General features: G+C 61.2%; 1 protein-coding gene across 3 annotated transcripts in view; it reads left to right on the plus strand.

Annotated features, from left to right (window-relative positions):
* Positions 1-10,692, plus strand: part of DNMT3A (DNA methyltransferase 3 alpha) — a 48,972-nt gene extending 38,280 nt beyond the window's left edge. For all 3 annotated transcript variants that reach the window (XM_037391961.1, XM_037391963.1, XM_037391964.1), the window contains 16 exons: positions 60-218; positions 308-415; positions 896-1,052; positions 1,267-1,416; positions 1,674-1,718; positions 2,145-2,224; positions 2,397-2,509; positions 3,373-3,556; positions 3,652-3,736; positions 4,054-4,199; positions 4,459-4,549; positions 4,648-4,796; positions 4,905-4,990; positions 5,531-5,600; positions 5,844-5,962; positions 6,098-10,692. In XM_037391961.1, the coding sequence (XP_037247858.1) occupies positions 60-218; positions 308-415; positions 896-1,052; positions 1,267-1,416; positions 1,674-1,718; positions 2,145-2,224; positions 2,397-2,509; positions 3,373-3,556; positions 3,652-3,736; positions 4,054-4,199; positions 4,459-4,549; positions 4,648-4,796; positions 4,905-4,990; positions 5,531-5,600; positions 5,844-5,962; positions 6,098-6,239 (1,884 nt within the window). In that variant the 3' untranslated portion in view covers positions 6,240-10,692. The remainder of the gene's footprint in view (positions 1-59; positions 219-307; positions 416-895; positions 1,053-1,266; positions 1,417-1,673; positions 1,719-2,144; positions 2,225-2,396; positions 2,510-3,372; positions 3,557-3,651; positions 3,737-4,053; positions 4,200-4,458; positions 4,550-4,647; positions 4,797-4,904; positions 4,991-5,530; positions 5,601-5,843; positions 5,963-6,097) is intronic.
* Positions 10,693-12,558: the final 1,866 nt, after the last annotated feature.

Here is a 12,558-nt window from a genome sequence, read left to right on the forward strand (position 1 = left end):
ACAGATGCCCGTTCCCCACCAGCCTCTGACCTTACCCCCCCCATCAACTCACCGTGCAGGACGGCCGGGGCTTTGGCATCGGCGAGCTGGTGTGGGGCAAGCTGCGCGGCTTCTCGTGGTGGCCCGGGCGCATTGTCTCCTGGTGGATGACGGGCCGGAGCCGGGCGGCCGAGGGCACCCGCTGGGTGATGTGGTTCGGCGATGGCAAGTTCTCGGTGGTAAGTGGCACCTGTGGGGTGGGGGTCTGGGCTGTGCACCTGCTGTCTCCAGGTGTCCCCCCAGCTCACAGCCACATCCTGTCCCCCAGGTCTGTGTGGAGAAGCTCCTGCCACTCAGTTCCTTTGCCAGCGCCTTCCACCAGGCCACCTACAACAAGCAGCCCATGTACCGCAAAGCCATCTATGAGGTGCTGCAGGTGAGTGTCTGCGGCCGCAGGGTGACACCCCAGCACCAGGACTGGGGACATGGGTGCTGGTGCAGGTCTGTGCTGCCAGGTGCAGGCAGGCTGTATGTCTGTTCACCCTGCCAGGATCCGGCTCTGCATTGCTGTGGCACCCAGCAGCATCCTGAGGAGCCAGGTGGTGTCTCTTAGAAGGGTGGGGGATCTGAGGGGCTCCCTCCAGAGATTTTTGGGGGTGGCTGGGGGGAGGTTGGGGTCTCTGGAGAGTTGCTGAAGTCCCTGTGGGGTGATGCTGTGGGGGTCCTGGCTTTCTGGGGGTCTCTTGGTAGTGCTGGGAGGTGTTGGGGGTTTCTTGTGGGGCAATGCAGGGGAGTCTGACCATGTAGGTCCCTTTGGGGCTGGGCGCTACCTGCTTGGGTAGTGCAGGGTCAGAGCTGAGGATGGGGACACCCATGAGTGGGTGGGTGATGGCTGTGCCTGCGGCTCCCCTGGCAGGTGGCAAGCAGCAGAGCAGGGAAGATCTTCCCAGCATGTCCAGAGAACGATGAGACGGACACTTCCAAGGTGGTGGAAATCCAGAACAAGCAGATGATCGAATGGGCCCTGGGTGGCTTCCAGCCCTCCGGCCCCAAGGGCCTGGAACCCCCCGAAGGTGAGCAAGGGGAGGCATGGTGCCCTGCTCGCAGGACAGGGACTCACTTGGTGGCCTTGGAAGGTGTCCCCAGGACCCCTGGCCATTGGATCCACATCACCGGGGTGGCATGGGCTTGGGCATGGGAAGCACTGTGGGACTGGCAGGTCCCTCTGCGGGGCCAACAGGACCCCACTGATGAAACCCCGTTAACGGGACCCAACGCCCCTTGCAGAAGAACGAAACCCCTACAAAGAAGTTTACACGGAGATGTGGGTAGAGCCAGAAGCAGCTGCCTACGCACCACCCCCACCCGCCAAAAAACCCAGGAAAAGCACAACAGAGAAGCCCAAGGTCAAGGAGATCATCGATGAACGCACCCGAGGTACCACCTGGGGGGTCGTGGATGCCCCCCCCCCCCCCCCCTTCCATGGGTGTTTGCCTGGGCTGGGTCCTGGTGTTGGCAGGGCTGTGCTCACCACGGGGGGCTGGTGGGGGCGAGAGCTGCTGTGGCCAGGTCCCCTTCTCCATCGGGGGGGCCCTTCCCTTTGTCCCCCTGTGGGACTGTGCAAGGGGGACCTGGCTAGGGCAGGGCTGGTAGTGGACAGGACCCCCTTCCCCAACACCTCTCTCCCTCCCCAGAGCGGCTCGTTTACGAGGTCCGGCAGAAATGCAGAAACATCGAAGGTGAGTGTGGGGCAGTGCCCAGCTCTGGGGCTCGGACGCATCCTGCCCCCAGGGACAGGGCTGGGGTGGAGGGTCCGTCCCTAGCTGGGATGCTGCCCAGGGCTGGAAGGCGGGTGTTGGGGGCCAGGTTGGAGCAAGGAGGCATTGGGAACCCTGCCTCACTGTGCCCACAGTTGGTCCCCGATCACACCACAATGGTTGTCCTGGTGGTGCTAGCAGTTTGGGTCTTGAGGGGGGGCGGGGAGAGCTCTGCCATTCCCCAGCTCGAGGGTGGCAAAGCCAGTGTGACCCGGACACGGGGTGGGCATTTGCCAGGGACGGCAGCAGGACGTGGCCTGGGGTCAGGCTTCTCCCCACATGCTGGGCTCACCAGGGTACCGGGGGTTGGCAGAGCCTGGGGGTAACATTCTCCTCTCCTGCTCCTAGACATTTGCATCTCCTGCGGGAGCCTCAACGTGACCCTGGAGCACCCTCTATTTATCGGAGGAATGTGCCAAAACTGCAAGGTACGGCGAGCAGGCACAGCTGGGTCCCCCAAACACCCAGTGCCAGAGGTCTCCCTGCCAGACCCCTCTGCCGGGAGCTGCCCCAGTGCCCTTGCTGGGTGCCTGGCCTTGCAGCAGCATCCCAGCTGCAGGGCTCGGGCCGTGCCACACTCATGCCTTGGCTCTCCCCCAGAACTGCTTCTTGGAGTGCGCCTACCAGTACGACGACGACGGTTACCAGTCCTACTGCACCATCTGCTGTGGCGGCCGTGAGGTGCTCATGTGCGGCAACAACAACTGCTGCAGGTCCGGGGCCGCTGTCCCGGCGTGGGGCTGGGGAGGCTTCAGTGATGCCACTGTCCTGGCATGGGGCTAGGGAGATTTTGGGGATGCTGCAGTCTGCCAGCATGGGGCTGAGGAGGTTTTGGTAATGCCACGGTCCTGCCATGGGGATCCGGTGATGCCAGTCCTGGTGTGGGGCTGGGACATTTTGGTGATGCCACAATCTCGGTACAGGACTAGGAGGTGGTGCCAAAGTCCCAGTGTGGCATTTTGGTGAAGCTGCAGTCCTGGTGTGAGGCTGAGGAGGTTTTGGTGATGCCCTGACCCTTGTGTGGGGCTGGGGGAAGTTTTGGCAATGTCACACTCTCAGCATGGGGCTGGGAAGTTTTGGTGATGCCCAAGTCCTGGCTTGGGTAGGGAAGTTCTGATTCTTCAGTCTGATGTGGGGCTGGGGGGGTTTTGGCTGTGCTCCAGACGTGGCATGAGAATTTGGTGATGCCAGCCCTGGTTTGGGGCTGGGCTGTTCTAGTGATGCTGCAGTCCTGGCACAGGGCTGGGGAGGTTTTGGCAATGCTGGTGTGATGCTGGGCGGTTTTGATGATGCCATGGTTCCCAGCTTGCAGGTCTTTGCATGGGGCTGGTGGAGCTTTGGGCAGTGTGGCAGGTCCTGGTGTGAGGCTGCCAGTCCCGGCGTACCCCCCTACCACTTACTTTCAAAGGGGGCACGGCTGTAGCCTGGCCTTCATCCTGCTGGGGCAGCGGGGCCATGCTGGGGGCACCATCCTCCCACCACCAACTGCACTCATTCCCCAGCATCCCACAGCAGGGATGCTGCCGGGAGCACCGGACCCACCCCTGGTGCTGATGCTGGCTCCCGGCTCTCACAGGTGCTTCTGCGTGGAGTGTGTGGACCTGCTGGTGGGCCCGGGGGCAGCCCAGGCGGCCATCAAAGAAGACCCTTGGAACTGCTACATGTGTGGCCATAAGGGTGTCTACGGGTTGCTGCGGCGGCGGGAGGACTGGCCCTCACGCCTCCAGATGTTCTTCGCCAACAACCATGACCAGGAGTTTGTGAGTGTCCCTGGGGAAGGACCCCCTTGCCCTGGCAGGGCTCCCCACTGCCCCATGTCACCCCTCCCCACCTGACGCGCCCCTGTGGCTTTCAGGACCCGCCGAAAGTGTACCCACCAGTACCGGCCGAGAAGAGGAAGCCCATCCGGGTGCTCTCACTCTTCGATGGCATCGCCACAGGTGGGTGGGGGTCCCCAGACCAGCAGCCCCAGCATCGACCCTCCCTGGGGTGTGTTTGGGACCGGTGGCAGCAGCAAGCAGCCTGCCTGCACCCCACAACTGTCCAACATTGGGGCTGGGGGGTCCTGCACCCATTGGGGTGTCAGCGGTGCGTGGGCAGACCTGTGCCACCTGTGGGACCCCCAGCTGGGTATTCCGGTGGGCAGCCCCCAGTGTCCTCAGGACCCTAGGGGGTGTACACTGTTGGGGGTCTGGGGAGGGTGATGGATGGTGGCCGGTTGTCCGTGCGCCAGCCACACCAGCCCCGCTACCTGCAGGCCTGCTGGTGCTGAAGGACCTGGGCATCCAGGTGGACCGCTACATCGCCTCGGAGGTGTGCGAGGACTCCATCACTGTGGGCATGGTGAGGCACCAGGGCAAGATCATGTACGTCGGGGACGTCCGAAATGTCACCCAGAAGCACGTACGTCCTGCCGGCCAGCCCCCCACGGCTCCCCCAAAGCGCCCGGTGCCCAGCCCTCTTCCCCAAGACAGGACTGGTCCTTTGTCCTGCATCTCCCCATGTGCTTGGCTTTGCCAGCACGGCCTTGCCATCCCACCAGGGAGCTTGGTCACCATCCGTCCCCTGTGTATCCATGTCCCCTGAGCCGGTGGCAGCATCCTCCTCCCTGGGCAGCGTCTGGCACCAGCGCCTGCCTCACCAGGGGTTCTCCCTCTTGCAGATACAGGAGTGGGGCCCCTTCGACCTAGTGATTGGGGGGAGCCCCTGCAACGACCTCTCCATTGTCAACCCAGCCAGAAAGGGGCTCTACGGTAGGTGTCGCTGCTGGGCTGGGGCTGGCCCCCACCACCAGCCCCCCACTGCTGGCCCCCACCACTGATGCCAGCCCCTCTCGCTCTCTCCTGCCCAGAGGGCACCGGGAGGCTCTTCTTTGAATTCTACCGCCTGCTCCATGAAGCCCGGCCCAAGGAGGGTGACGACCGGCCCTTCTTCTGGCTCTTCGAGAACGTGGTGGCCATGGGGGTGAGCGACAAGAGGGACATCTCACGCTTCCTGGAGGTGAGTGCCAGGGAGTCGGCATCCTCCAGCCCTGCGGACCCCCAGGGTCCTGCTCCTGTGGTGGGCTGCTGAGCCCTGCTGACTTCTTGCCTCTCTCCCTTCCTGCAGTCCAACCCCGTCATGATTGATGCCAAAGAAGTGTCTGCAGCACACAGGGCACGGTACTTCTGGGGGAACCTTCCTGGGATGAACAGGTTAGTGAGAGCCCCCCAAAGCCGAGCCACTCACCTGCCCACCACTGTGCCGTGCCTGCTGTGGAGCCAGGGCTGCCAGCAGCCCCTGCTTGGCCACTGGGAGCAAGGGCAGGGGCTGCAGAAAGGGCTGGACCCCTGGGTCCTTCCCCAGCCCAGGTATCCCCATCAGTGGTGGGCGAGAGCAGGAGGTGTTCACAAGGGAGCACTGGGTGACAGCACAGCCTGAAGCCCATAGAGAGGAGGACAGTCCTGTCCTTGCTCCATCCGTGCTGGTGGGGTGGTGTGGAGCTGCTGTCCATGTCCCTCCCAGGTGGTGGCAGTGGTGGTAGACGTCTGGCTGGTGGTCATGGGCAGGCTACCACAGGGGTCAGCTGCTTCTTGCCGTCAGCTTCTGCAGCCCCTCAAAACACCCTTGCCCACCCTGCATGCCCACAAAGCCCAGCGTGAGAGCTGCCCTGCACCCGTGCAAGTGCTCATGTGGCAGTGTGGTGCTGTGCCAGCCTGGGCCCACCCCATGCCCACCCTGTCTCTCTCACCCAGGCCACTCGCGTCCACAGTCAACGATAAGCTGGAGCTGCAGGAGTGCCTGGAGCACGGCAGGATAGCAAAGGTCAGCTTCAGCATGCAGGATGCAGGTGGCGGGAGCGGGGATGGTGCAGCCAAGGGGGTGGTGGAGTCCCATCGCTGTCCCTGGTGGTCCCAGACTCCTGTGAGGGTGGAGGAGGGATGTGGCAGTGGCACCAGCACCCTGGGATGGGAGCACCCTGCCTGTGACTGCTGTGCCTGGCTGCAGCCGGTGCGCCGGGAACTCCATCCCGCCCTCCCCAGCATGACGAGCCTGTGCCTCTTGCAGTTCAGCAAAGTGCGAACTATCACCACTCGCTCCAACTCCATCAAGCAGGGCAAGGACCAGCATTTCCCCGTCTTCATGAATGAAAAGGAGGACATCCTGTGGTGCACGGAGATGGAGAGGTACCGTGGCCGGCTGAGGGCTTGCCACAGGGCTGTATGGATGCTGGGGCAGGGGGAGCCGGCAGTGCCGTGTCCCTCGGCCAGCACATCCCCCTGACCCCCTGCTCCCCATCCCCTCCCCTCGTGTCCCTGCAGGGTCTTTGGCTTCCCGGTGCATTACACAGACGTGTCCAACATGAGCCGCCTGGCCCGGCAGAGACTGCTAGGCAGATCCTGGAGCGTGCCGGTGATCCGCCATCTCTTTGCTCCCCTGAAGGAATATTTTGCCTGCGTTTAAGAGAGACAGACAGGAACTGGTGACACACGGAGCAAGTCAGAAACAAAACCATCCACGCCAAGAGAAGTGAAAACACAGAATGAGAGAAGAGTCAGCACCCAGAAGAGAGATGGGATTTCGCAGCCCGACGGGAACCCAGCACACGTCTCCCCGAGCAAAAGGGTTCAGTGTCCTCTCCTGAATTTCCAATGTTCAGCTTTTAGCCTATTTAAAAAAAAAAACACAAAAAAAACCAACGAAAACTACAAAAAAACAAAAACGAAACGAAAAAAGAAAACAAACAAAAAACCAAAACCATTTTTTTTTGGGTAACCTTTTAATTTTCCGCTCTTTTCTGGCTGGGTTTTTCTGTTGGTTTGGTTTCTGCTTCTCGGAGCAGCGGGCGAGACAAGACGCCGTCGCCAGCTCTGCTCTCGGAGGAGGGGAAACGGCAGTGGGAAACCCCAGCCGGGAGAGGCGGAGGCGAAGGAGACCCGCTCCATCTGCGCCGAGCGCGCACCGAGCTCATGGCCCCCGCCACCGGCCCGGCGAGCTTGGGGGGAGCACGAAGCGGCAGGGAGGCGCTCGGCCGGCTCCGCAACGCCCAGCGACTGAGCCTCACTCTTTTCCACCAGCACCGTTCACTGGTGATATGGAGCCAACCCAACTGGCAGGGAAGCCGAGAACATACACACCACAACACACCTTTTCTACAGTATTTTGGGTGCCTACCACACAGGAAACCTTGAAGAAAGCAAATTCTAGAAGCCGCTGTTACCTCTTGTTTACAGTTTATATATATATGATAGATATGAGATATAGATATATATATATATAAAAGGTACTGTTACTACTGTACAACCTGACTTCATAATGGTGCTTATAAACAGCGGGGTGAGTTGAGACATCAGCTTCCATGTTGCCTTACGTGCCGGGCCTTTCCGAGCGAGTGGCGCGGGAGAGGGCCGGGGCGGTGGCCGGGCGGGAAGCATCTCCATCCCGAGTCATGCAATAACCTTTTTCTGTCCTAAAAGGAAGCGCCTCCCTCGGCGGCAGCGGTGGCTGCCCTGCCCTGCCCGGCCCTGCCCGCGCTGCTCAACCTGCTCATGACGCGCACAAACGTACTGGTGCTCTTCTGTGTACGTGGCGTCCCCGGCCAGGCCGGTGCTGGTTGTCCCCCCCGCCGACCCGGCAGCAGCAGCACGGTGCTCCTGCCTGCTCCTGCCTGCAGGTGCTGTCTGCCGGGGTGGCGTGGGGCATGGGTGCTGTGAATAGGGCTCTTGCCGAAAGCTGTGGTGGTGCTGTGCTGGCAGGGATGCGGGCAGGGCCAGGAGGCCAGGCAGGGAGCAAGTGTGGGACGGAGCGGTGCCGGAGCATGGCTGGGGTGCTTCTGGCACAGGACAGGGATGGCTCTGGGTCCCTGGGCCCTGGTGCTACATCCATGGGGCTGGGCTGGTTGGCAGGAGGGTGATGCCCCCGTGAGCCACGATGGGACCCCAGTGCTGCTTGTGGCGTTGCCTTGTGTACCAGGTGGCTCAGGGCATTGCTTCTCCGAGCGTGGTTGTGGAACAACCGTGAGCATGGTTGTGGAGCAGCCGTGATGTATTGGTGCCCCGTGCCTCTGCTCTGGGGTGGCCACGTGAGGTGTGCGCAGGGGCATGCTGTGGCAGGAGCGGTGTTGGTGTCGAGGACAGGCAGCCGTGGCCGCAGGGGCCGGTAGCCGTGATGGCAGTGGCGGTGCAGAGGGGAGCCGTGGTGCGTGCAGGCAGGACATGGGCAGGTGCTGGCATTGCTGTGGATGGTGCTACTTGTCTGGCAGCTGTGGGTGCTGTGGGAGGTCGGTGGGTCTGGCTCGGTGCAGGGGCATTGCCCTGCATCCCTGGTGCCCACTTGGGTGGCCGGAGCCTGTGCCTGGCGCTGGAGCGCAGGGGCTCCGGTGGGGGCAGGGACTGGTGCTACGGTGCGGGAGAGGCTCATGGAGGGTCTCTGGCCTGTTGCCATCTCTTGTCTAACTGTGAAAGGTGCTGGGGGTCCACGGGCGGGCAGGGGCCACTGGCCGCTTGGTGCGGGGTGCTGGCTAATTGGCATCAAGCCGCGCTGGTGGCCCCAGGGTGCTGAGAGGTGCTGGGACCGATGGCGGCAGGGGCGGGTGAGGGGTGGCCCCAGGGCCCCCCCACCTCCCCACTGCGCCTGGTGCTACTGGGGGGGAGGGGGTTGAAGACCCCTCTGTCGGTGTGGGTGGCATGGGGAGCTGAGCTGGCACGGGGTGGCCACGGTGGGGGACACCGTGGGGCCCAGCTTTGCTGGGTGGTAAAGGAGGCAAGGCAGAACGTGGCCCCCCAGCCCTGGGTGCTGAGCTGCAGCTGTGAGCTTTGGCTTGGTCCCGGGGCCGGATCCCGCGCTGCCCTGCAGTGCTGGAGTGAGGCTGGCACAGGACTGCTGGCACTGTGCATGGGTTCCACCTGCCATGACAGCACCAGGTGTGAGCCGTGCATGGCCCTGCAGCGCTGCATGCAGGTCCTGCACGGCCCACAGCACTAGGTGCAAGTGCTGCATGGCCCTGCAGTGCTGCTCACGGGTCCTGCATGGGTCCTGCACTGCCCTGCAGCGCTGATTGTGAGTCCTGTGGGGTGCACAGCACCGGATGCAAGCGCTACAGAGCCCTGCATCACTGCACATGAGCCTTGCGCAGCCATGCAGCACTGTCTGCAGGCACTGCACGGCTCTGCAGCACTGAGTGAAAGCACTCCGTGCCCTTGCAGTGCCAAGCACGAATCTTGCACGGCCCTGCATCATTGTCTGCAGGTCCTGCTTGGCACTGCAGCACTGGGTGCAAGTCTCGTGTGGCCCTGCAGTGCTGGGTGCTGGTCCTGCACAGCACACAGCACCAAGCACAAGTGCTGCACGGCCCTGCAGCTCCGGGTGCTAGTGCTGCACAATCGTGCAGCACCATTTGCAAGTCCTGCATGGCCTTGCAGCGCTGGGTGCAAGCCTTGCAAAGCCCTGCGGCACCGTCTGCAGGTTCTGCACGGCCCTGCAGCGCCGGGTGCTGATCCTGCACAGCCATGCAGCACCATTGGCGAGCCTGGCACAGCCGTGCAGTGCCAGCTGGGAGCCTAGCAGTGTGCGGGGGTCCCAGTGGGCCCTGCACTGGCCCAGTGCAACCCTGCAGCACTTCCCTGGGACCCTCTTGGCTCCACAGCACTTTCTGTGGGCCAGGTCCCAGCCGGCGCTGTAGCACAGGGTGCCAGTGCAGCATTGCCATGTCCCAGGCAGCTCCTGCACCTGCCCCGGGTGCCCATGGCTGGGACACCCAGGCTGGTGCTGGCAGGAAGCAGTTTCCCATCATGGTGCAACTGGAAGGGTGCCGGGGCAGTGCCGGGCTCGGCTCGGTGGTGCCAAGGGGCACATCGGCAGCTCCGCAGCAGCCGCTGGCAGTGGTGGGGACCATGGGGATGCCTGGGGAAAAAGTTCAGTTTTAACGTACCCGACTCACATCTTTTTTTAAAACAAACAGACAAAATTTTGTTGCACAGCCCTAGATGAAATGGTGAAAACAAAAAATAAAAGCCTAAATTCCTTAAGATCCGCCGAGGGAGTAGGTGACAAACACGGTGCTAAAACATTTTATTAAAAATATATATTGTTAAATTAAGTCTGCTGTCTGGACAATGACTGTTTTGTTTTCTTGTAGTGGAGTTTCAAAGAGCACTATTATTTTACTCTTATATATTATTATTAAAAAAAAAAACAAAAAAAAACAAAAAGGCATTTTAACTTTGTACTTGAAAACTAAACAAGAGATTTCATGTGTTTTAGCCTAGACATTGAAGTAGCTGACGCTTAACTATTTGTGGGGAATCATGTACTCATACCGAGGAATAAACGCGTAGAGTTCGGTACCCTCCTCTCCTATGATTTGGCTCAGCCCGCGCCCAACCACCACATTCCCGGCAGTGCCGTCGGTGCCGCCGTGGCCACTCCGGCCCAGCGTCCCCAGCTGCTCTTCCCACCCCCCCCACCCCCCGTTTTATTTTCTACTTCTCTCTTTCTCTCTCTTTATCCCTTTCTCTCTTTCGGTTCTTTCCTTTTGTTTTTTGTTGGTTTGGTTTTTTAGGGTCGCTTCTCTATTTATTGCCGCTGAATACTGTGCATTTCACCGTATGGTTCTGGCCCGTGGGGCTTGCCCGGCACTCTGTTGTATCTGTGTAAGTATTGCTCGTGACATAGCTGTTCTGAACTAATTAAAGGTCAATGCGTGCAGCAGATGTAGAAAGTCTGTCCGTTCCGCTTCCATCCCATCCTCCTTTCTTTTTTTTTTTTTTTTTTTTTTTTTTTTTTTTTTCTTTGGTGCCCAGAAGAGTATAATACAGACGAGCTCCTTTCTAATGTACTTGTGCTGGAGAACACTTGAATAAATGTACTGTTTTTGTGCAAAAAAAAAAAAAAAAAGAAAAAAAGAGGAAAAAAAAAAAAGAGAAAAAAAAAACCAACCCTGTGGTCCTGTGCTCTGTGTCCTCTCGGCATGCCAGGTGGCCATCCAGGTGGGTGGGTGGCAGGCTCTCGGTGGGTGGTAGGATCCCAGCACGGGTCGTGGGGTGCAGATGATGGTGGGATCCTAGTTGTAGGTAGTGAGGTCCCAGTGGGTGGTGGGATCCAGGCAACAACAGGGGTCCAGTGTGAACTGGGGTCCTGGTGGGCAGTGGGGTCCCAGCGGATGATGGGATCCTGGTGATGGTGGCATCCCAGTGCATGGTGTGGTCCCAGCGGATGATGGGGTCCCAAGGGGCTCCCAGTGCTGCATGCAGGGGCTGTGGACTGAGCCCAGCTCCCAGGGTAGGGCAGTGGGGGCTTTGCTTGTACAACTCGGCACGGGGTGCAGAACCCCCAGCAGAGCAGGACCCATACACTTCTGAGCTCCGGCCTGAGTTTCCCCTCCAGCCAGGCAGCCCTGGGGGGGCAGTCAGATTCCTGCCCCCACCCACACCCACCCCCCATCCATATAGTGGACCCTGAGGTGGTGGGGTCTTGAAGCATGTCTCAGGGGACCACTCATGGGCTGGAGCCCAGGAGAGGGACTGGGAGGGGTTAAAGACTCGGGGGCCAGGGGCAGCACCCACCCCCCAACAGCTGGGGGCTGCCCAGGGAACAGCCGGGGCTGGGGAGGGCAGGGACAGGTGACAGAGGTGGAGCTGGAGGAGGAAAATGCCTGAAATGGTGGACAACCAGGCTGGAGCTCTCCCGAGACACCCCTCCAGGGCACCAGCCAAGGGTGCCTGGGGCTGCTGAGGTCCTCATGAGCCCCCCTCTGCCGGTGCTGGAAGGTGATGGGGATCAGGATGGGGAAAGGCAAATGCTGCATCCCTGAACATACCTGCATGGGACATGGGGTCTGGCGGGCAGGCATGGGCAAGTGGTGGGTGCAGCGGTCAGCTGGGGGCAACATGGCCAGCAGGTCAGGGGAGGGGGCTCTGCCCCTCTGCTCCGCTCTGGTGAGACCCCCCTGCAGCGCTGCATCCGGCTCTGGCATCCCCAGCACAGGAGAGACACGGAGCTGCTGGAGCGGGGCCAGAGGAGGCCAGGGAGATGCTCAGGGGCTGGAGCAGCCCTGCTGTGGGGACAGGCTGGGAGAGCTGGGGTGGCTCAGCCTGGGGAGGAGAAGGCTGCGGGGAGACCTTAGAGCACCTGCCAGTGCCTAAAGGGGCCGGCAAGAAAGCTGGGGAGGGGCTTTGGGCAAGGGCAGGTGGCGATGGCACACGGGGAATGGCTTTACATGAGAGAGGGGAGATGGAGATGAGAGATGAGGGAGAAATTCTTCCCTGTGAGGGCGGCGAGGCGCTGGCCCAGGCTGCCCAGAGCAGCTGTGGGTGCCCCATCCCTGGCAGGGCTCAAGGCCAGGCTGGACGGGGCTGGGGGCAGCCTGGGCTGGGGGGAGGGGGCCCTGCCCGTGGCAGTTGGGGGTGGGCGGAAATTAGATGGTCTTTAAGGTACCTTCCCGCCCAAATCCGCGACTGATGACCAGCTCTGTGAGGACCAGTCACCATGCCCAAGCCAGGCTGGAGGAAGGGGCCAGCAGGGACCTTACCAGGACACAGAGTCCTGCCCCGGGCCCGCAGAGCTCCTGGCAGTGACATACAGGTCCTGGCAGACACCAGGTGAGCTTGAACCCCTCAGTGTCCTCTAACACAAGGAAGACATAAAAACCAGGAGTGAGGTCAGCTGAGGGCCACCAAGATGCTCAGGGGACAGCACTGCTTGTCCTGTGAGGAGAGACTGAGGAACTGGGGCTTGCTTGGGGTAGGGAAGGAAAGAGACTTGGAGGAGCCAAAGAGTCTCCAAG

Source organism: Falco rusticolus, chromosome 6 (genome assembly GCF_015220075.1).
Source record: "Falco rusticolus isolate bFalRus1 chromosome 6, bFalRus1.pri, whole genome shotgun sequence".
In the NCBI taxonomy this organism is placed as follows: Eukaryota; Metazoa; Chordata; class Aves; order Falconiformes; family Falconidae; genus Falco; species Falco rusticolus.